The sequence below is a fragment of the Cladophialophora yegresii genome (assembly GCF_000585515.1).
Source record: "Cladophialophora yegresii CBS 114405 chromosome Unknown aczIN-supercont1.2, whole genome shotgun sequence".
In the NCBI taxonomy this organism is placed as follows: Eukaryota; Fungi; Ascomycota; class Eurotiomycetes; order Chaetothyriales; family Herpotrichiellaceae; genus Cladophialophora; species Cladophialophora yegresii.
Genome location: NW_006913046.1, coordinates 1,568,692 through 1,588,834, shown reverse-complemented (window position 1 = coordinate 1,588,834; position 20,143 = coordinate 1,568,692). Strand labels below are relative to the sequence as shown.

General features: G+C 54.1%; 7 protein-coding genes across 7 annotated transcripts; 3 read left to right on the top strand and 4 right to left on the bottom strand.

Annotated features, from left to right (window-relative positions):
* Positions 1-680: 680 nt before the first annotated feature.
* Positions 681-1,857, bottom strand: A1O7_02499 (uncharacterized protein; the record flags this gene model as incomplete). Its single annotated transcript, XM_007756530.1, has 2 exons — positions 681-1,313; positions 1,393-1,857. The coding sequence occupies 2 exons, from the start codon at positions 1,855-1,857 to the stop codon at positions 681-683; spliced, it is 1,098 nt and encodes a 365-aa protein (XP_007754720.1).
* A 1,843-nt stretch (positions 1,858-3,700) lies between these two features.
* A1O7_02498 (uncharacterized protein) lies at positions 3,701-5,062 on the bottom strand (the record flags this gene model as incomplete). The annotated part of the gene is made up of 1 exon (XM_007756529.1): positions 3,701-5,062. One exon carries the CDS (start codon positions 5,060-5,062, stop codon positions 3,701-3,703), a length of 1,362 nt encoding a protein of 453 aa, XP_007754719.1.
* A 603-nt stretch (positions 5,063-5,665) lies between these two features.
* A1O7_02497 (pre-mRNA-splicing factor rse1) lies at positions 5,666-9,516 on the top strand (the record flags this gene model as incomplete). Its single annotated transcript, XM_007756528.1, has 3 exons — positions 5,666-5,909; positions 5,957-8,030; positions 8,199-9,516. 3 exons carry the CDS (start codon positions 5,666-5,668, stop codon positions 9,514-9,516), a joined length of 3,636 nt encoding a protein of 1,211 aa, XP_007754718.1.
* An 876-nt stretch (positions 9,517-10,392) lies between these two features.
* On the top strand, positions 10,393-11,706 carry A1O7_02496 (uncharacterized protein; the record flags this gene model as incomplete). Its single annotated transcript, XM_007756527.1, has 1 exon — positions 10,393-11,706. One exon carries the CDS (start codon positions 10,393-10,395, stop codon positions 11,704-11,706), a length of 1,314 nt encoding a protein of 437 aa, XP_007754717.1.
* A 743-nt stretch (positions 11,707-12,449) lies between these two features.
* A1O7_02495 (uncharacterized protein) lies at positions 12,450-13,808 on the bottom strand (the record flags this gene model as incomplete). Its single annotated transcript, XM_007756526.1, has 1 exon — positions 12,450-13,808. One exon carries the CDS (start codon positions 13,806-13,808, stop codon positions 12,450-12,452), a length of 1,359 nt encoding a protein of 452 aa, XP_007754716.1.
* Positions 13,809-14,487: 679 nt separating this feature from the next.
* A1O7_02494 (uncharacterized protein) lies at positions 14,488-15,801 on the bottom strand (the record flags this gene model as incomplete). Its single annotated transcript, XM_007756525.1, has 1 exon — positions 14,488-15,801. One exon carries the CDS (start codon positions 15,799-15,801, stop codon positions 14,488-14,490), a length of 1,314 nt encoding a protein of 437 aa, XP_007754715.1.
* Positions 15,802-18,009: 2,208 nt separating this feature from the next.
* A1O7_02493 (uncharacterized protein) lies at positions 18,010-18,264 on the top strand (the record flags this gene model as incomplete). The annotated part of the gene is made up of 1 exon (XM_007756524.1): positions 18,010-18,264. The coding sequence occupies one exon, from the start codon at positions 18,010-18,012 to the stop codon at positions 18,262-18,264; it is 255 nt and encodes an 84-aa protein (XP_007754714.1).
* Positions 18,265-20,143: the final 1,879 nt, after the last annotated feature.

Genomic DNA, 20,143 nt, shown 5'->3' with positions numbered 1-20,143 from the left:
AAAGTACCAGCGAATCAGAGCGCTCGGTTGCAGGGCTGGACATTGTCCAGAGAGGTGGCAGCCTTGCCAACCCCTGGCCTCTCTCAACCCCATTACAATGGTAAGCGAGCGAGTGCAGCGTTGTGTCTGGTACCGAACTTCCCTCCGCTTCTCGCCAATAAGGCTGGTTGAGGACACTGGTACGTCGAGAATGCTGATCGAGGACATTGTCGGGACGTTGTAGTATATGTGGCCCTGGCATGGGTGACCAGCAGGTAGAAGTTGATGAATCGATAGGTGGCTATCTGACGATTGGAGAAGGGATCCTGCTTGGAAGCAGCAGGTGCGTCTTCTGCCGCTCCCTGTCCTTGTTTAATCTTTGTATCCGCAAAGGGGGTGGTGTCACATCATTTGTAGCATCCGGAATGGCTCTGCTCATGGTTGGCTCGTGGCGCTTTTGCCCGGCACTCCAGGACTGCCTGTATTCGCCCAGAGAAAGACAACAGTGGCAAGACCGGCATGCTGGTATCTATAGACTTGAAAAGCAGCCGTGCGAAAGGGGCGACTACAGCCAGCAGTCCCGCCCATGCTATCTTCCGCGTGAAAAGATCTGATGGAGCTCGCTGGATTGTGTCACCTTGGCGTTGCTGAGCGGTCTGGGACGAGGCAACGGCCTGAGAGTCGGACGGATCCTCCCCATCTCATGCTTTCTCGTCAGCCGTCTTTATCGCCTGTCTTGCTTCGTAGTCCTTTTTGGCCTTTTGCTTCCGTACGAAGAACCTCTGGGTGTATTCCTTGGGCTCGACGGCTCCACCCTCGAACGCCCCTGCAAAGGCATCAACGCTGGCAGCGATGCCCGCCGCAAGATCATTCTCCTCCCAATAGTTGATCAGGCGTTTCTGAGATTTCATGGCGAGGGGGGCGTTGTCGCAAATACTCTGCGCCGTCTTGAGAACATTGAAGCGAAGAAGTTCGGCTGTGGGATAGACGTAATCAACAAGACCCCAGGAGGGAGCGATATCGGTATCGACGTTGTTGCCTACCAAGAGAAGTTGCCTGGTTTTCTGCCACCCAATGATGTTTGCTAGCAGTCTCGCCTGGACCACGGACGGGACTCCCAGGGCGACCTCTGGCATGGCAAAGACAGTCCCCTTCAAGGCATAGCGGAAGTCACACGAGGCGGCCAGCTCGAGTCCAGCACCGTAGCAACGGCCTTCGATTTGTGCTATAGTAGGTACGGCTGTCTCGCGGATAGCTTGGCCTGCTTCGCAGACCTTCAAAATCAGGCTCCTGGCTTGGTCAGGGGTGGCTAGATTGGCAAGTTCCGTCACATGCTGTAATGATGTCGCGGGTACAGTCAGTTACTGGTCCTCTAGGTGCTGTACCCTGCCATTTAGGGCTCTCTCGACTCACCATGCCGGTACAAAACCCTTTATCGCCGGTCAATATGACGCACCGCAGGTCGTCTTTTTGGCTCAGCTCGCGAAAGGCCGTCGTCATGTGTTGAAGTAAGGAAACATTCAATGAATTGCCCGCAGCACTGTTCTGGATCGTGACTTTTGCAATTCTGCGGCCGTCCTTGCCTAGAGCTATCTCGTCGTAGCGTATTCGGCCAAAGCCGTCGTCACCATAGAAGTTTGTCGCCAAGATTTTGTGGGAAATGTCAGTAGTTGACGACCACGCCCTGGTCGTCGAATATTGTCGATCGAACGTCCTTCTCGCAAGCGGTTCTAATTGTGACCGTTCAAATAGCCGACTCGAGCGTTGGCTCCGAAACACGTGCGTCGTATACACCGGTGCAGGGACTTTTGTTGTTGGTAGGCCAGTTGACGAGTTGCGAAGCCCACACGCACGTCGTAGAACTTGGTCTGTCTTCATGTTCAGGGGACTTTCTACTTATTCAGGTAAGTCTTGTGCGAACATGTACGAAAAGATGACTGGAAGCAGCTCGTATGCAGCAAGCTTGGGTCAATTTTTTCTTTAGGTGAGGGCTATTAAAGAGTGACAGCAGTAGAATGAATCTATGGACAGAGGAATGGCGCTGTTGGTGGCAGCTTCGTGACAGCCTCGGCAGCATCAACCAGCAACAGCAAGCAAAGGCACAACCCGCCAAGGCAAGTTAGCCGCAGCAACCACCTGAAGCCAAGACAATAGCGTCTCACGCGAGATCACGTGATACAACCCCCTCGGTATCCTCGCACCTACTGTGTAGCCAGGGACAGAATTACCCGGCCACCTTCCCCAGGAAAGTCAGCCGGCTTGCTAACAAATTTCCCCTGTCGCCCATGGAAATTCCTGCTTCACGAGTCTTTCTTCTTAATTTTCTATCCTGATCGTGCTGAATTGTTATTCCCTTTTCTCAACTATTATAGTAGCTAGGCCTTAGGCTATCTATAGATTATGGATTTATGAGAATATATTGTTGTTGTATATACGGAGTAGCGCATGAGGCATACACAGTAATGCTCTAAACACACTTAAAATCGGGTCTGTTGGCCGGGGTATTCTGACCTACCTAGGGCTAGGTGGCTAGGGGGCACGCGGCCCGGATTTCTGACTCTAAAAGCAACGAAGGGGTGATCCTAGCTTCATGTATATAGACTCCGTACGGAGTAGGGCTTAAATCCAAGCACAGGTTCAACGTTTCAACTGACCCATGTCGCAAATGTCTGCGTCCGGCCATCATGCCCTGCTCTGCTCCCACCATGCTTCCATCGATACTCCGTCTGCCGTCCGAGGTGCGCCTGAAGATATGGGAGTTCGTTCTTGGGCCCGTCGAAGTGGAGCCTTGCATATGCCCTTCGGCACCAGGCACTTGTATAATCCACCTCCCTGGCGGATGCTGTGAACAATTCGACGCATACAAAGCTCTCGACAACCGTATACTGCGAGTAAACCGCCAGATTCACGACGAGGTCCGGGATCTCATGACTCGGTCGCCAAAGCAGTTTGTCCTCTGCAATGGATTGTGTTTGGAGAACCTGTTTTGGGGGCTCAAGAACGAAGACCGCCAGTGGATTAAGCATGTGCGAGTGAATCTCTATGTTGGCCACGTGGCAGCAGCAGCATTGGAGAAGCTTACCGGGCAACACCTGCTGAATGGGGCCGAAGCTTGCTACGCATCCTTTGTTCGAGGCGCGTTGAAATGCCAGGGAGTTAGGCCACTGGTGAATGTGACCCCGCTAGGGTCCATCGAGGAGGACAAGAGGGGTCTTAGCATACTACGCGTAAGCCTGACTCTGCGGTGAGGCTCAGGCGGCGGAAGTGCGACCCCAGGATTGATCAGACTTCGTTGAGGGGAGATGTCCTATAATCAGAGAAACACATGCGCCGATACCATCCTCCAACTCCTGTCACGCCGCCTTCGATGTCACTGAGCTCACAGGAGGGAGATCGACCCTAAAAGAGTCAGTCCTTCGAACGATGAACTCCGGACGATAACGAACTGTAAAGGCCAACAACATCGAAGCTGTGATCGGGGCAAGGCAAGAGCTGGATCAAGTCAGCCTCTCGGGAGTCAACAAGGGCAGTAAATGAGGCTTGAGAGGTACACGGTAGCCTGAGGAGACGCAGTCTTGGTGACCAATGGGACGTCTCTTTGTGTCTGGAGCGCATGGTACATGTCGAGCCTAGGTTGCTCGATAACATAATATTCGCATACTGAACCCTTGCATGGTGGTAATCATAATGCTGGAAAACAGAAATCCTCATCCCTCAAGCTCTAGTCAGTAGGATGACTAAGGAGATATTCTATTGCCCCATTCACATTTCCACCAGTCCGTCGGAGTGCCTGAACGTTCCGATCGAAATCATAGAAACCCATTTCGTTCAATTGCTGTAGTTGCTGGGAGTAGCGCTCCTCAGGCGGCCGGTTATCCGCTGGTGTTGCCGCTTGACCACCACCAAACAGATTGAACAGACCACCCATGTCATTTCCTGTGCCGCCTTGTTGACCTCCAGTCATGGCTTGTAACATTTGTTGCATGGCCTCGGGGTTTTGCAGAAAGGGATTGTTCTGAGGGTTGAAAAGATTGTTGTAAGGAGGAGGAGAAGTCGTGCCGGCATTTTCCCCCGCCTGGGGACCTGCCTGGCCGCCTGTCTGGGCCCCTGCCTGGGGAAACAAGGCCATAAAGGGGTTGAAAGGTTGCTGATTCTGTTGTTGGCCTCCAGCCTGAGCCTGTGATGCGGCGTCTCCAGTCTGACCGCCAGTGAAGTTGCCAAAGGGATTGCCCAGTGTTTGTAGCAGCGCGAAAGGGTCGGGCTGTGGTTGTTGCTGCCGAGGTTGACCAGTTTGGTTGTTGGACGTGTTCTGGGTACTGCCGGTTGTGCCCTCAGTCGTATTGGTTTCGCCAGGAGCAGGAAATGCCTCTTGTCCACCAGCACCTCCAAAAGGACCCATCCCCATCTGCTGCTGCATTTGCATCATGTTGCGCAGCATCTGAGGGTTGGTCATCATGCTTCGGAAGTAGTCTGAATTGAGCATTTGCCGAGCTTGAGGGCCCAGCGCTCTTAGGTGAGGATTCTGATTGATGATCATATCTTGGATTTGAGGATTGCCCATGGCCTCTCGCATCATCTGCTGGAAGTGAGGATTATCCAGCTGGCGCAGAAAGTCGTCGGGGCTCAGGTTCTCTTGCAATGCGCTGGCGCTCGGCAACTGAGCAAAGCCTGCGTATCTGGCACCGGTGAGCCCAGCCAATGGGTCGTTTCCTGTGCCGGATGCAAGGTTCTGAGGCACCCCAGCAACGCCTTGTGATGTCGTCCCAGAAGACGGAGTAGCAGGCGCGGAGGATTGTACGGCAGGATTCTGTCTCTGATTGCTGGCGGCGCTCTTCACCAGGTGCATCGTATTGCCGTCCTTGACATTGTGCGATGCAAGAGTCTCGTGATCTTTCAGCACCTTGCCGCTGTAGATCAGCCTCTGAGCAGAAGCTGGGACATTGGCGTACTCCTCCGAGGCGAGTTTATTCTTCAGATCAATCGTTGTCATCGATAGAGGGACCGTCAGGGTATATTTCTGACCACCAGAGGACTTGACGGAAAAGGTGACGCTGGCATCTTCAGCCCCCGCAGTGTCGGCCATTATTAGAAAGCTTCAGAGGTGGACGGACGGAGGATGGATGACGGATTTGGAGTCGCAACGAGGTAGAGGTGAGATGCTCGAGCAGAGCGTAGACGGAGGGATGTGGTGCCTGGTGCAGTCGTAAGGGTGATATGGCCAGTCGTGCTAACCACGAGATGTACTGTAGTGAACAAGATCTTGCGAACAGGCCAGTGGACAAGTTGGCCGGTGAATCGATGGAGAGAGTGAGGAACTTGACTGCTGGACCGGTCGGAAGGTGCCAGGCGGCGCTGTTGGGCATGCGTCACGGCAGTCCAGGCACACCTGCGGCTCGGAGGGGCAAGCGCCGAGGGGTGTCCGGGCTGTCGATGGCACCAAGGGCACAGATATCGGCCTAGTTACCCCTTCGGTTGCACCCCGAGGCTCGTCGCTTGCGCTTGGCAAGGCTGTGAACTTTTTTCAACTATTGTTCGCCTTCACTGGTGCGTCGACTTGCAGCGGTTGTTTCTGCTTGATCGAAGACCAGAACAGTACTGCACGTACTTCGGGGTTGCTGTTGGCGACAATGCGACTCGATATCTTGCAAGAAGTGACCTAGAAATACCCATTTCCACATAGCCCACCATGGCGACGACAAGCTCTATGTTCATGTATAGCTTGACTATACAGCCGCCGTCAGCCATTACTCAAGCAGTGTTGGGTCAGTTTGCCGGTACAAAAGAGCAACAGATCATCACAGCATCGGGCTCCAGGCTCACCATCCACAGACCCGATGCCACTCAGGGCAAAGTCTCCCCTCTCTTCACCCAGGATTGCTTCGGCATCATCAGATCGCTTGCTGCCTTTCGGTTAGCAGGGAGCAGTAAAGGTCGGTACGCTCACCTCCTGCGCAAAATTTCGCTGACATGTATGTAGACTATCTCATTGTCGGTTCAGATTCCGGTCGCATTACGATTCTCGAGTACCTTCGAGAACAGAACCGCTTCAACCGCGTCCACCTCGAAACATACGGCAAATCGGGTATTCGAAGAGTCATCCCTGGTCAATACCTTGCGGCCGACCCAAAAGGAAGAGCATGTATGATCGCGTCTGTTGAAAAGAATAAACTGGTCTACGTCTTGAACAGAAATGCTCAGGCCGAGCTTACGATCTCCTCACCCCTTGAGGCGCACAAACCCCAGACTCTGGTATTTGACATGATAGCCCTTGACGTCGGTTACGAGAACCCAATCTTCGCCGCCCTCGAAGTTGACTATACCGAGGTGGATCAAGATCCTAGTGGCCAGGCTCTCGAGGAGGTCGAAAAACTACTCGTCTTCTACGAACTTGACCTGGGCTTGAACCATGTTGTTCGCAAATGGGCCGAACCCGTCGCGAGAAGCGCGACAAAGTTATTACAGGTCCCCGGTGGTTCAGATGGTCCGAGCGGCGTCCTAGTTTGCGGCGAAGACAATATCACATATCGGCATTCGAATCAGGAGGCCTTCCGTGTGCCTATCCCCCGGAGAAGAGGAATTCTGGAGAATCCTGACCGTAAGAGACATATTGTGGCAGGAGTAATGCACAAGATGAAAGGCCAGTTCTTCCTGCTTCTGCAGACAGAAGACGGCGATCTGTTCAAAGTTACAATCGATATGGTGGACGATGACAATGGCCAACCAACCGGGGAGGTCAAGTCTCTGAAGATCAAATACTTTGACACGGTGCCCGTGGCAAACAGTCTGCTCATCTTGAAGAGCGGATTTCTGTTTGTGAGCAGTGAAAGCGGGAATCATCACTTCTACCAGTTTGAAAAGCTCGGGGACGATGACGATGAGACCGAATTCAACAGCGACGATTTTCCAGCAGATCCAGCCGAGGACTACCCCCCAGCATATTTCCGTGTTCGGCCTCTCTCCAATCTCAACCTAGTCCAAAGCATTGATTCAGCGAATCCCTTGATGGACTGCAAAATCGCAAACCTACTCGATGAAGATGCTCCGCAGATATATTCGATCTGTGGCTCAGGCGCTCGCAGCAGTTTCAAGACTCTCAAGCACGGGCTGTCAGTCTCGGAAATTGTCGAGTCAGAACTCCCAGATAAACCTGAGGCTGTATGGACCACCAAGCTGGCGAGGGATGACGAATACGATGCCTATATCGTGCTGTCTTTCCGCACTGGGACCCTTGTGTTAAGCATTGGGGAGACGGTCGAGGAGGTCACCGATACCGGCTTTCTCTCGGGAGCTCCGACGCTTGCTGTGCAGCAGCTGGGGGACGATGCATTGATCCAAGTACATCCCAAAGGCATCCGGCACATTCGAGCAGATAAACGAGTCAATGAATGGCCTGCACCCCAACATCGATCAATTGTGGCTGCCACGACGAACGAGCAGCAAGTTGCGGTGGCTCTAAGTTCGGGAGAAATCGTCTATTTTGAAATGGACTCGGATGGGTCTTTGGCAGAGTACGACGAGCGACGAGAAATGACTGGGACTGTCACTTGTCTTTCTCTAGGAGATGTGCCTGAAGGCCGCGTCCGCAGTTCGTTCCTCGCCGTTGGCTGTGACGATTCGACTGTCAGAATATTGAGCCTTGACCCCGACTCGACGCTGGAGAACAAATCAGTGCAGGCATTGACTTCGGCACCTTCAGCTCTGTGCATCATGCCCATGGCAGACTCTACATCCGGGGGAACCACACTGTATCTTCATATTGGGCTCTACTCGGGCGTCTACCTGCGGACCGTGCTAGATGAGATCACTGGCGAGTTATCAGATACTCGGACTCGGTTTCTGGGTATCAAGCCGGCCAAACTTTTCCGCGTCTCAGTGAAGGGTCAGAATGCCGTGGTGGCGTTAAGTTCTCGTCCTTGGCTGGGATACACCGACATACAGACGAACGGTTTCATGCTTACGCCGCTCGACTATGTCGGGTTACAGTACGTCTGGAACTTTACAAGTGAACAGTGTCCAGAGGGAATGGTGGGCATCCAAGGGCAAAATCTAAGGTATGTGAAATCTCTGCTTCCCCCTCTTCTGATGATGAATCTTAATTTATGCTCTTTCCGAGCTCATTATGCGGACCTTCAAACTCAACCAATTGTTCCTTCTGAACCGACCGTGCCCCAAACCGTTTTCAATCACGTTCCCGACACCAACTGACGAGATTCGGACAGGATATTTACCATCGAGGACCTATCAAGAAACCTCCTGCAAGAAAACATCCCACTTCCATACACTCCTCGAAAATTCATCAAACATCCAGAGCACCCCTTGTTCTACGTCATCGAAGCAGATAACAATGTCCTCGCGCCAGCCACAAGAACAAAGCTTCTTACAGAGTCAACGGCCGTCAACGGAGACGCCGTTCAACTGCCGGCCGAAGAGTTTGGATATCCACGAGGCACTGGGCACTGGGCGTCTTGCATTCAAGTCATTGACCCTGTGAGCTCCAAGTCTGTGGTTTTCACCCTTGAACTGGAGGAGAATGAATGCGCAACGAGCATCACGGCAGCTCCCTTTGCAGGTCAAGATGACGAGACATTCCTCGTCGTCGGGACGGCAAAAGATCTAGTCGTTAGTCCTCGGTCCTTTGCTGCTGGATACATCCATGTGTACCGTTTCCACGAAGATGGCAAGGAGCTCGAGTTTATCCACAAGACAAAGGTGGAACACCCGCCCACCGCTCTCCTGGCATTTCAGGGGCGACTTTTGGCGGGCATCGGGACAGATCTGAGAATCTACGATCTCGGCATGAAACAAATGCTACGCAAGTGTCAGGTGCAGGCTGCTCCCAACATCATCGTTAGCCTGCAAACCCAAGGGAGCAGAATCATCGTCAGTGACATCCAGGAAAGCGTGTCATACTGCGTGTACAAATATCAGGAGAACAAACTCATCCCCTTTGCCGATGATGTGATCGCTCGCTGGACGACTTGCTGCGCCATGGTTGATTACGAAACGGTGGCAGGAGGCGACAAGTTTGGTAATCTGTGGATGCTTCGCTGCCCGCAAAAGGCATCTGAAGAGGCCGACGAGGATGGATCCGGTGCGCATCTCCTCCACGAGCGACAGTACCTCAATGGCGCACCCAATCGCCTCAGTCTCATGGCGCACTATTTCCCCGGCGACATTCCGACCAGTATCCAAAAGACGAATCTTGTGGCTGGTGGGCGTGATGTTGTCTTCTGGACTGGATTTCAAAGCACGCTGGGCATCCTTGTGCCATTCGTGAGCCGTGAGGATGTCGATTTCTTCCAGAGCCTCGAAACGCAGCTCGCTTCAACCAATGGCAACCCCCCATTGCTCGGAAGGGATCATCTAATCTACCGGTCATACTATGCACCCTCGAAGGGCACGATTGATGGCGATCTATGCGAGACATTTTTCCTGCTGTCGGGTGACAAGAAACAGCTTATAGCTGCCGAGTTGGATCGCAGTATCCGCGAGATTGAGAGGAAGATCTCGGACATGAGGACACGGGTGGCATACTGAGCTCGCAGGGAAGCGAGGGCTTGTGCGCTGACACAACGTCCTCAAGAAAAGTCTCTTTAAGAAAGCCATTCCTCAGTTCGGAGACAGGAGTGAGGTCAATGATACCCATGGACAAGAGGCGGAGCAGGCCGTATGGGGTCAGTTCCTGCCATTCAAGAGGCTTCCAAGCAGCGATGGTCCTTTGACATGATCGTTTGATACCACCCTTTTGACCATTCGTTGATTTCATGCTTACCGTGCTATGAACGGTGCTTGCACTATCAATCCCCGGAGACGTCTCTTGCCTCGCTCGGTCCGCATTTATCTATTGCTTGATCTTGAGCTGGATGCCCACTCCGGTGTGCGTACGAGACAAGATCAACCTTGCTGATTTTGAGTACGATTCCGCCTCTCACGGTGGTGGATATTGTAATTTTTCCGGCAATACAATGACTCCTGCCTTAGTTGCATTTCAGACTATGTGTCGTACCATGAGGCGTCAAGGCTATAGATGTAGAATTTGTCATTCAGCAGTCAAAGACACATGATCGTGTTTAGGCCATGACCTTGGAAGTTCCCACAAGGTAAGTTCAGTGCTTGCTGCTGTCGCCGAGGCGCGTCTCTCTCGAATGTCATCGCCTCTCCATACCTAGGCCCAGAGTGGCAGGTACAAAAGTACAGAGTCTCCCCGCATTTTCTCTATTCCACGAGCTCGGCTGCTCGCTCATGTCCGTGCCTCCACATCTTTCTCGATTTCTGCTTTGTCGAGGCTTGAAATCTTCTCACCCGGGCCAGGAACAGCCACAAGACCAGATAGATCCATGAGATAGCAACCAGCTTGTGCGGAATCCTCTTCGTCAAGCCACATCCTCCCTCATTCCCACCTTGCAAAGAAACATGCCGCAGCTCCTCAGGATCGGCGTCTCCCAATCGCACACCCTCTCCAGCTTGCAAGAGACGCTCTCTGCCCTCAAAGAAGCCACTCAACGTGCCGCTCAGAAGGATATCTCCGTTCTCCTCTTCCCCGAAGCATACCTAGGCGGCTACCCACGGACATGCAACTTCGGCGCAGCGGTAGGCGGTCGCACGGATTGGGGTCGGGATCAGTTCCTCGCATATACCAAGGGGGCGGTGGATCTAGGGGATACGCCGCAGGGAGCTGAGCAAGACTGGATCGACCGGCGATTGCCCGTGAACAAAGAAACAGGACGCAGAGGGGACGGGACGAGGGAGTTTCTCGAGGATGTGGCCAGGGAGACGGGCGTGTTTATTGTGACGGGACTGATCGAGAAAGCCGGCGGCAGTCTCTACTGCACGGCAGTGTACGTTGACCCGAAGAGAGGGATCATAGGCAAGCGGCGGAAAGTCATGCCCACTGCCTCTGAACGGCTGGTCTGGGCCCAGGGGTCGCCGTCGACATTGAAGGCAGTGGCCACCACGATCAAGGGCGTCCGGGTCGTCATGGGATGCGCCATCTGCTGGGAGAATTTCATGCCCTTGTTGCGGTACAGCCTGTACAGCCAGGGAGTGAACCTTTGGCTGGCACCCACGGCGGACGGGCGGGATACGTGGGAGCCACTTATGCGGACGATTGCCGCGGAGGGACGGTGTTTCGTGCTCTCCACGAACCAATGTATCAAGCGGAAGAATTTACCCCAGTGGATCACGGGGGATCCGAAGGAGTGGCTGGCAAGTCAAGCGCAATCGCAACCAGGGGCCGGGGCGTCCAGACCGGCAACGAAGCCAGAAGGATCACTACTCACGAACGGCACGTCCCCGGATCGGCAACCCGGCCGTCGGCTCTCGATAACTCGCACCGAGGAGAACCACTCCATAGCCTGGCGCTGCAAAGACACGGCCAGTTCTGGGGCTATTGAGGAAGCAGCAGCAGAAGAAGAAGAAGCATACAAAGACACCGAAGACACTGGGAAGCCCGCCAAGCTCGGTCGGTCCGCCATATCACAACCCCCGCCAACCCAACAGGCCGACGGCGAGGAGTTCCTGTCAAGAGGCGGCGCCTGCATCGTGGACCCCATGGGAAAGACCCTGGTCGGACCTGTATGGGAACACGAAGACGCCCTGCTCTGGCGAGACGTGGACTTTGAGGACTGTGAAAGGGGCCATCTGGACTTTGATGTCACGGGGCATTATTCGCGGCCTGATGCCTTTCACTTGACTGTCGAGGGGTTGGAGTTGGTTCCGCCGCCGTGACGTTGGCCATGTACGAGGTAGAGGAGAGCAAAAATTGTTATGTGGGAGCTATCTCATCACTGACCGATGACACTGGTGACACCACAATTTTTTATCTCCGCCCAGTCGGTCCGTGGTCCTGCCCTTTCCGCACTCACTTCCACGCCACATCTACTTCTGATCTCGCACAAAATGATAGAGGAAGGTGAGCCAATGTTCCAAGTCGGACTGATCTCGGCGGTTGAATGCAGTGCCCGGGTGGAGGATCCAAGATGAACACGAGGCCAGTATTGCAAGGTCGGCGAGGGACTGATCCGCTGATCTATCTGCCATGTATAGAAACCCCGATTGTCCTTGCTTACAAAAGAACTGCATAAAACGATGCTCGCTCGTGACCGAGAAAGCAAACTGTAGATAAAAAAGGCGTCAATCATTTCGTTACGGGTATCTAGCAACAACCAAAACAAGCAAGTATTCATCCATCCTTCCTTCCTTCCTTCCTTCCTTCTATGGCCCTGGCCCTGGCCGGGACGATGGCAATGATCCATCACATCCACATCCAACAAGACGTGCGACCACCAAACAACCCCACCCGCCCAGATCTATATAGCAAGCAAGGTATAGTAATTAGATACCGAGCGAGTAGCATACGAGGTAGCGAACATCACCGACACGAACCCGCGACCCACTGCGACCCAAAAAGACGGAAGAACCATCCCGAGCAAGTCGCAACTGGGCTCCAGCTTGTAAAGAGAAGACGTTGCTTAAAGCTCCCTTCTTGGTGCTGTCCCGGCATTCCCACCCCCAACAGCGACAGTAAATAACACGGGATCCCCAGCGTGCACCTCGCCGCTCTGATCGGCCCCGCCACTAGGCTGCACGTCGTCATACGGAAACGCGTACCCCTTGCCGTCCAGATTCACCCCATGCACGATGCGGGAGTAGTGGTTTGTCGTACTGTCCTTGTAATACAGCGCCGAGGGCGCGGGGAAGACGTTCGTCTGAAGTAGCGTGGAGCGGTTGAATGCCGCGGCGAGACGCGGGATGATGGCGTTGATCGCGGGGTTGGGGCCCGTGGCGAAGGGGCCTGTCGAGCAAGAGAAAATGTCGCGGGTGGAGGGCCGCGTGAACGAGAGGGTCGATGTGGATGCGGAGCCACTAGGGGGCGCAAAGTTGAGCGTCCCGCTTCCTTGGTCGACTTGGGCCGTCACAGTGCCGAACGCGGCCTGCGTGTCGATGGACATTGGCTGCGTGGCGAACTTGCGCCACGCCCGGGTCACGTAGTCGTCGTAGTAATTGGCAAAAAGGGCCGGGTTGGTCACCATGGCCTGGTTGGGCGAGAGGGCGCGGAGGTTTTGTCCCTGGGCACCTGTCACGATCAATTGGTCCCAGCCTTGGTTGTCGGTGGCGTGCTGGGCGCGCAAGGCCGCGCACACCTGGTCCAGCCCCTTGCTCGGCATGCCGGCCACGTGCTGCGGCGGGAGAGTGGCGCTCGTGAGCGTCAGCGCGATGGGCGGGCCCACGAAGTCGACGTAGCTGATGTTCGCGTACAGTTGGTCCGCGTTGAACGTGAACTCAGCGAAGCCCCAGTTCGTGTGGATGTTGGGGTCCGACGCGTTGGTCACGGACGGTTCGACCAGCGCAGGGCCCGGGTTCAGCAGAAAGGTCAGTGGGGAGTCGATCGAGAACCAGATCCGTCCGCCGGCGATGTGCGGGATCGTCACGGTGACCGTGTTGCCCGGCCGTCCCAGGGGGATGGCGCAGTTTTGCGGGATCGGGGAGCCCACCGAGCCAGGGGAGCTGGGATAGTATGGCGTGCGGCCGTCCGCGGAGAGGAGGAACCACGCATTGCCCTGGTCGAGCGCCCTGCCGGTGATGTATGCGTATACGGTCTGCGATGTCGTCTGGTTCTGGAGGGCGATGTTCAACATTGAGCCTGTAGCAGCAGTTGCTGCTGCTGTCGCCGTTGCCGGTTCGACTGCTGGAGATTGCGATTGCAATGGCGGAGGGCCGCGTTGCTCGGAGATCGCGGCATGGGCAGCGGCAGGTTGAGGCGGAGGCGGACCCTGTGATGGCGAGCCTTTCAATCTGGCGCGTTGGAGGACCTTTTTGAAACGACGCATGATTGTCTTTAGCATTTCTCGATGTGTAGGAAAGAAGGGGAAATCGATACTGTATTGATTGACTTTTCTGGAGACACGCCACCATGGACCTTACAGCCCATACATATGCTTCAACCCGCCCACCTGTCCACCTACCCACCTTGTCGCTCGAATGGTCGACGTCATGCCGGATGTCAGAACATTAGAACATCTGGTCCTGGCGTCGAGACATGATGCACAGCGCCGGCCAACAATAGTGACAGGCCACTGCGATGCTTCATTGCCGGCTGATTGTTATTTGCTAATCGAGAGAGCGATGTCAACAGGAGTTCTGGGGACCAGGGACTTCATCTTGATAGCATCAAACGAACGTGGCACGAACCACGAGCCGAGGTCGGCGGAACAGATCCTGGCCCGGGATTGATCATCTCCTATTGGCTGCGTACCTGACAGGCGAGCGGTCTGAGTGACCAAGGTTTTGATCGCCTGATTCCCGGTTACTGTTCACAGTATGGAGTACCAACGTAGCGTGTGACGTGGCTGTCATCAGACATTGTACGGGCAGCGTCGTAGGATGGCGCAATCTGCAGGTACACAATTTCGAGAACTGACCAATGCTGGTGACATCCCGACAGGGTGTTTCAAGTAGTCCTCCTTCATCTTTGGGGAGGCCAGTGCGGCATCTAGAACACCACTGGTATCACACTAGAAACGTCCAATAGCTTGGAAAGACAAACTCCTCTTCAAAGATCTTCCTGACTTGTTCAAGGATGAACGTTTCCACCTTGCCCACATTCTTGAGGACTTGCTTTCCATCAGTTTGCCGCCCAATCTCGCTCTCCACGCGGATTTCCTGTAATAGACCGGGCACACCACTTCCCAAGCCATCCCTGCCACGGATCTGCGCGGGTCGGTCATCTGTCTGGGCTTCGCCGACGAGTGCGGCAGCGTCCTCGGGATCCAAGAAACAAAAGTGCATCTTCCGCTTAATCATAGCCACTATCGCGACTCCATCAAAGGTGAGGCCAGTGATGGCTAGCTTCAGAGGGATCCCCACGAAGCTCGGCATGGGATAGTCGAGCAGTATCTCTGCCGTCAGGGTCATGCGCACATTCCCGGCATACTTGACACTCGCAACCACTTGCAAGTCCGAGGGCTGTCTGCTGTGTAGTCTAGCGGGTGACAGTGCCGTCTCATCATCTAGCGTAGAATCGTGTCTACTGTCGGTGCCTGGAGTATGTCTGTTTTGTGATGGAGGCGACGATGACAGCCCTGATTCAGACTCGCGAGGTGAAGAAATGCTGTTGGCCGTGGATGGTCTGGTGGATGGATCACCATGCACCGATGGGACAGGCTGCAACTGTCCTCTTTCGGTGGAAGCCGTGTGCTGGGCAGCGGCATTATATGCCGGATCGTGCGACCAGGGTCTCGGGGTGAAGGGAGTTCCGCTGGCAAGTGCCGCCAGCGGAGTCTGAGTGCCAGAGAGACCGCTGCCTGGGAAATGAAAGTAGCTGAGGTTTGACGTCCCGCCTGGAATGCCCGGAGTTGTGCTTCGTGGAAACGGGCCGCTCAAGGTGTGGGCGCTTGCACTCTGCCCCCTGGCGGCAAACTCGGCGAATTCTGAGCTCGTCAATATATTGGAAAGCTGTGGTGTCGGACGTGGCTGCCGGGAGCTCAAAGCAGCACCCTCAGATCCATTGCCACGCATGCTCTCCAAGCTCTGATTCTTCGCCGCTTTAGTCTCATCGTCTTCGGCTCGAATTTCATCTTCGTCTCCGTCATCCTCGTCGTCATCGTCATCCTCGTAGAAGTCAGGCAGCGGATCACAGATGTCCTTGATCTCGATTTCCGGACAGACTGTCCCCAGATCAAACGAATGAACGTGGACGGCATTGATGAATCGAGGCAGCGCCACCTGCTGGAATTTCTCGTGTACAAAGCCTCGAATCTTCTCGGCAAGAGCGGCACCGTCAGGGCCGGAGGTGATGGTTTCCCATCCAATGTCTACCGACATCCTCTGTCACTACGGAGCGAGCCAGCGCGATCATCTCAGCGCGGAGTGCATTGTTTAGGTTGTTGATGAAGAAGGTTACGAGCTGTCATGTACAAACCCCGGGTGATGCACCGCCAGGCTAAGGCTTGGCGTGCGCCGACGTGGAATGAAAGTAATTTGATATTCATGTCATAGAAGCATGAAGAGCATCTAGGGAAGCATTCTGGATGGCATTATATATTGCAACTAAGTGCAATGAATAACTCATGGCAAATCGCAGCAGTCAACATGCAATATGACAAGCTTCGTCGAGACCTGATTCGATATCAGGAAGCTGGCGATATCTCATCACTTGGTCCTTGATGATTCGCCACTGTTGCGTGAGCCACAGACCTCACGAGTCTACCGGAATAACAAGGGAGCTGGACATGAATATCACGTAGACTAGTGAGACCATGGGAAGCTGGTTCATGATTGAGATTGACCTGCTTACGTGCCGAGCAATGTTGCATGCCAGCGAGCGATGACGCTGGAAATCTCTGCCTTGCCCACAGTCGCCATCATACATTGCGGCGGGGAGCACGAATACGGGTGTTTACTGCCAACGTTGCGGAGATTCAGCCTGTGGTCATCTCTCAGAAGAGAGCGACAACGCACACGTGCTATCAGGTCTGGAAGGCATCAGTACAAGGACTGCTCATGGGCGCAGAATTCGTTGTCTCCGCCCGAAGGATACTGATCTGTCAGAAAACCGAGTGTTAGTCTTGGTGTGCGCAGTGTACAGGCGTCGCTCTCAACATGGCAGCATCCTGGAGCATACTCTGTACATACTTTGTCCAGTACTGTGTAGAGAAGTTGCCGGCGATGACAGGCGAGGCAGGTCTGACGAGGCGGCTACAAAGCCATGACGTAGGCCAAGCCCACCGAACGTGGACTCATTTTCAGTCCATCCCACTCTGCCTCGTACTCTCCCTTCTTGCCATCTTATCACAGACGTGATTGCCAATGCATTCAAGGTGGATGGCCGACACTCGACCATTCCAGAGCTATGTTGCTTTTCTCAATCTTGACCTATGTCAGATGTGAATGCACAGTTACACAACGTTTCGGATCAATCGTCCTAAAGTCACGGTGCTGCTTTCGGGCCTAAGGAACCCAAGCTGTCAGACATCACAATTGCTAAGCCTCGCCTCGTGCGTGAGGGGCCCAGTCGCTTTCCGTGCTTTTCCGTGAGAGATTCACGATCTTGGTAAGACTCCTTCTAGTATCGCACGATAGCGTGGGCTGAAGTGCATCTCCCACGAGCGGTACCTTGCACATTATCCCTCCAGCTTACACAAGGCTTCTGCAAGCACTGTCGTGTACACCGCTCAATCATGGATATTGCAGCCAACCACAATCAAGGAAGAATGCCCTTCTTCAGCCATGGGGAATTGAGCAAGCCCGGTCTTCCCACGGGGGCGGTCTGTAGGCCGACAACTCTCAATCTCGTCATGCTTTGTGCATTGTCGTGCCCTGATTATCACACCACACTAACCGAGGTTAACCACGGTCATTGCCGGGCTTACATTAGCTCGTGAAGCTTGGGCCGGTCCCACCACTGACATTTCCCAATTCGGCAGATCTATGCCTCGATATCCTGTGCATCGAAACATTTTCGACAACAGCCAACAATTTTGCCGGTTTCATCCGCCCTGTGCAGGCATCCAATTCGTCGCTGAAAGCCTCGACTGAAAGATTGCCAGGGAACCCCTCGACCACGATCAATTTCGAGTCGTGTCTTTCTGACCCTATCTCGGGTGTGCCCGCTTGCATGATGGATGTGGGAGTGTGGGCGTGTCTATAAAACATGACAGCCCCTCTCGACAGGTAGAAGTCCTTTTCTGCTTGACAGCTTCTCACCGCCGAGTATTCACTTCTTACCTGGGCCATTATATCAAAATATCTCATCACGAGTCCACCGAGTTCCAACACACACCGCTCCTGTCAGCAGAAACTCTCTCCCTCAACAAAGCAACCCAAAGTCTTAAATACGACCTCGTGACATCCGCGACTCAAGGCAATCTCAAACAGCAAAGCCGCCCCTGTTGCGTCATTCGAGACAAAGAACATTCATAAAGGAGCGCCTTGTCTACATCCTTGCGCTTGGAAATCACCTTCTGAAGTTCTGCGAACACGACATTCACGACTTGCACACATACTACCACCGTCCTCCACATCAGCAACAACATGTCGAGCCCGACTCACAACTTCCTAACCCTCATTCCTGCCACACACCGTGTCGCTACCATGTCACCCTTCACATCTCCGATTGATGGTCCCGCCATCGACGAATCACTAGTCCCGGCATTGCAGAAGACCCGTCGATCCAGCTCCACCACTTCCACGGGGTCCGCCTCCTCCGTCGAAAACCCTACTCTCGCTTCCAACATAGTCGAGTCTCCCGAGGTCGTCGCGCATAAGTTCCTGAAGCTGGGCAACTAGCTTTCATTCAGACGAGTGGACTTTGGTAAAGGCGATGTCTGCAACCAGCTTTCATTCCAACGAGTCGACCTCGGCAGGGGGCGATCTTGAACGACTTTTCTTATATCCAGCGTGTCTTAACAGGATGACATGATACTTTGTGTTGTGTTGCGTTGCATTGCATATTACTGGAGTTGTGTATCAGCCTGCAGGGGGAATGATAGTGTCCCGGTACTCACTACACGAGTACCTCGCCTTGAAGGAGTTGCGATATCATGTTTTTGGGAATTGCATACAGAGTGATTAGCTACGAGGGACCGGGCCTCAAGGGCTCTCAACGCCACGAGAGCCTCTGGGAAAATTGGATATCATGAATGTCATACAGATCCTGTACCATGAATTGATGATTCTATCTTCGGACCTTCTCGCGCTGCCTTTTCTCGCTCTCCATCTCCTAAATTTCTCGTACCAAATGTGTGCCACGTACAACCTGCCCGGTGATTTGAGTGATGTGTTGTATGTTCCTATGTTTCGCGTCTGCTCTACAGATTGCTCCAACGTCCCTTTCCCTCCTGTCCACGCAGTACACCGACAGAGGTACCTTGTGTGTGAATCCTACCCGACTCTCCACGCGCACGACCCGCCCGATCCCCATTTCCCCGCAATATCTATCGGCTCGCTCGCTGGGCGCCAGCGGAAGCCCCACAATCAAGGACACACACCGGAACTGCACAGCCGCGCAACCGGGCATCCCTCGAATAGGACGCCTCTATTCCAAGGGCACGGGACGCCGAGTCGCGGCCTCCGAAGCGGTACGTCCCTATTGGCGCCCGTTAGGGTCGTGAATCCCTTTAACACCCGACTTCATGTCTTGGAGTGGCACGCGGCATACTCGTGGTTTGTCTACACGGGTCTACCGCAGTACATATCGTGGCGGATAGGGGTATGATCGTCGTGGTTCCTCGTCAGCGCTCGCGTTCGGTCTGGCGAATGGGCAGCAATTTAACCAGTCGTCGCCAGCACTCGGTCTGATGCATGGCCAGCCCGTGCCAACCTACATACCCCTCTTCTTGTGAGTTTGTGAGTTTGTCGGGGATTGGCAATTCGGCTACGGCTGTCATCTATGTGATGGCTGTGCGGGTAAGAGGACATGCTGCAGAGTACAGTACCGTGTAGATGGGCAAGTGAAAGGAAGGGAAGTGAAATAAAGTGAGATCATGGAGGTGAGGGCTTCGGCCTAGAGGTTTCTGTCGCGCGGTCCACGAACAGTCAGCCAACCAGTTATTCAGTCAGTCAGCCAGTTAGCCAGCCAGTCAGCTATCTCCAAGGCAGATGCTGGATACGAGGGTCGCGCTCCTTCCTTTCCTAGGTTTGTGCGTGGCTTCCCCATGAGGCGGAGAGAACAGGACCGAACCAGAGCTGACGTTGTTGTGTTCGTTCTGGCATAATGACTCCTTGGTCGCGTCGATACTCTCGGATAGGCGCAAGGATTGGTGCAAGGACGGCATCCCCTTATCTCGGTCGTTTAGTCGGCAGCATGAGCCTTCCCCCCACATATCGCATTTCATTTCCTCGAGAGCCGTTCTAGTGAACCACCAGGTCGCTGCGATCGGATCCGATATTGCCAATTACTGGTAACACAAAGGGTTATTTGGACTCATGGAAGAGAAATGGAAGAATAGGTGAAGAGAGCGAGATGCTGTTGTTATGCTTTGCCTTGTTTGCAAGAGTGAGCTCGAAGTAGAAGGAGACACAGCTGAGAGAGTTCGGAGCGATCACCTGTAGCCATGACCTGTGCTCGCCCGCTGCGCATTCCATGTTTCATGGGAAGTATTCGTCACGTCGCATGACTTTCATTTCCCAACTCACCAGCCATACCCGCTCAGTCAAACTGAGACAT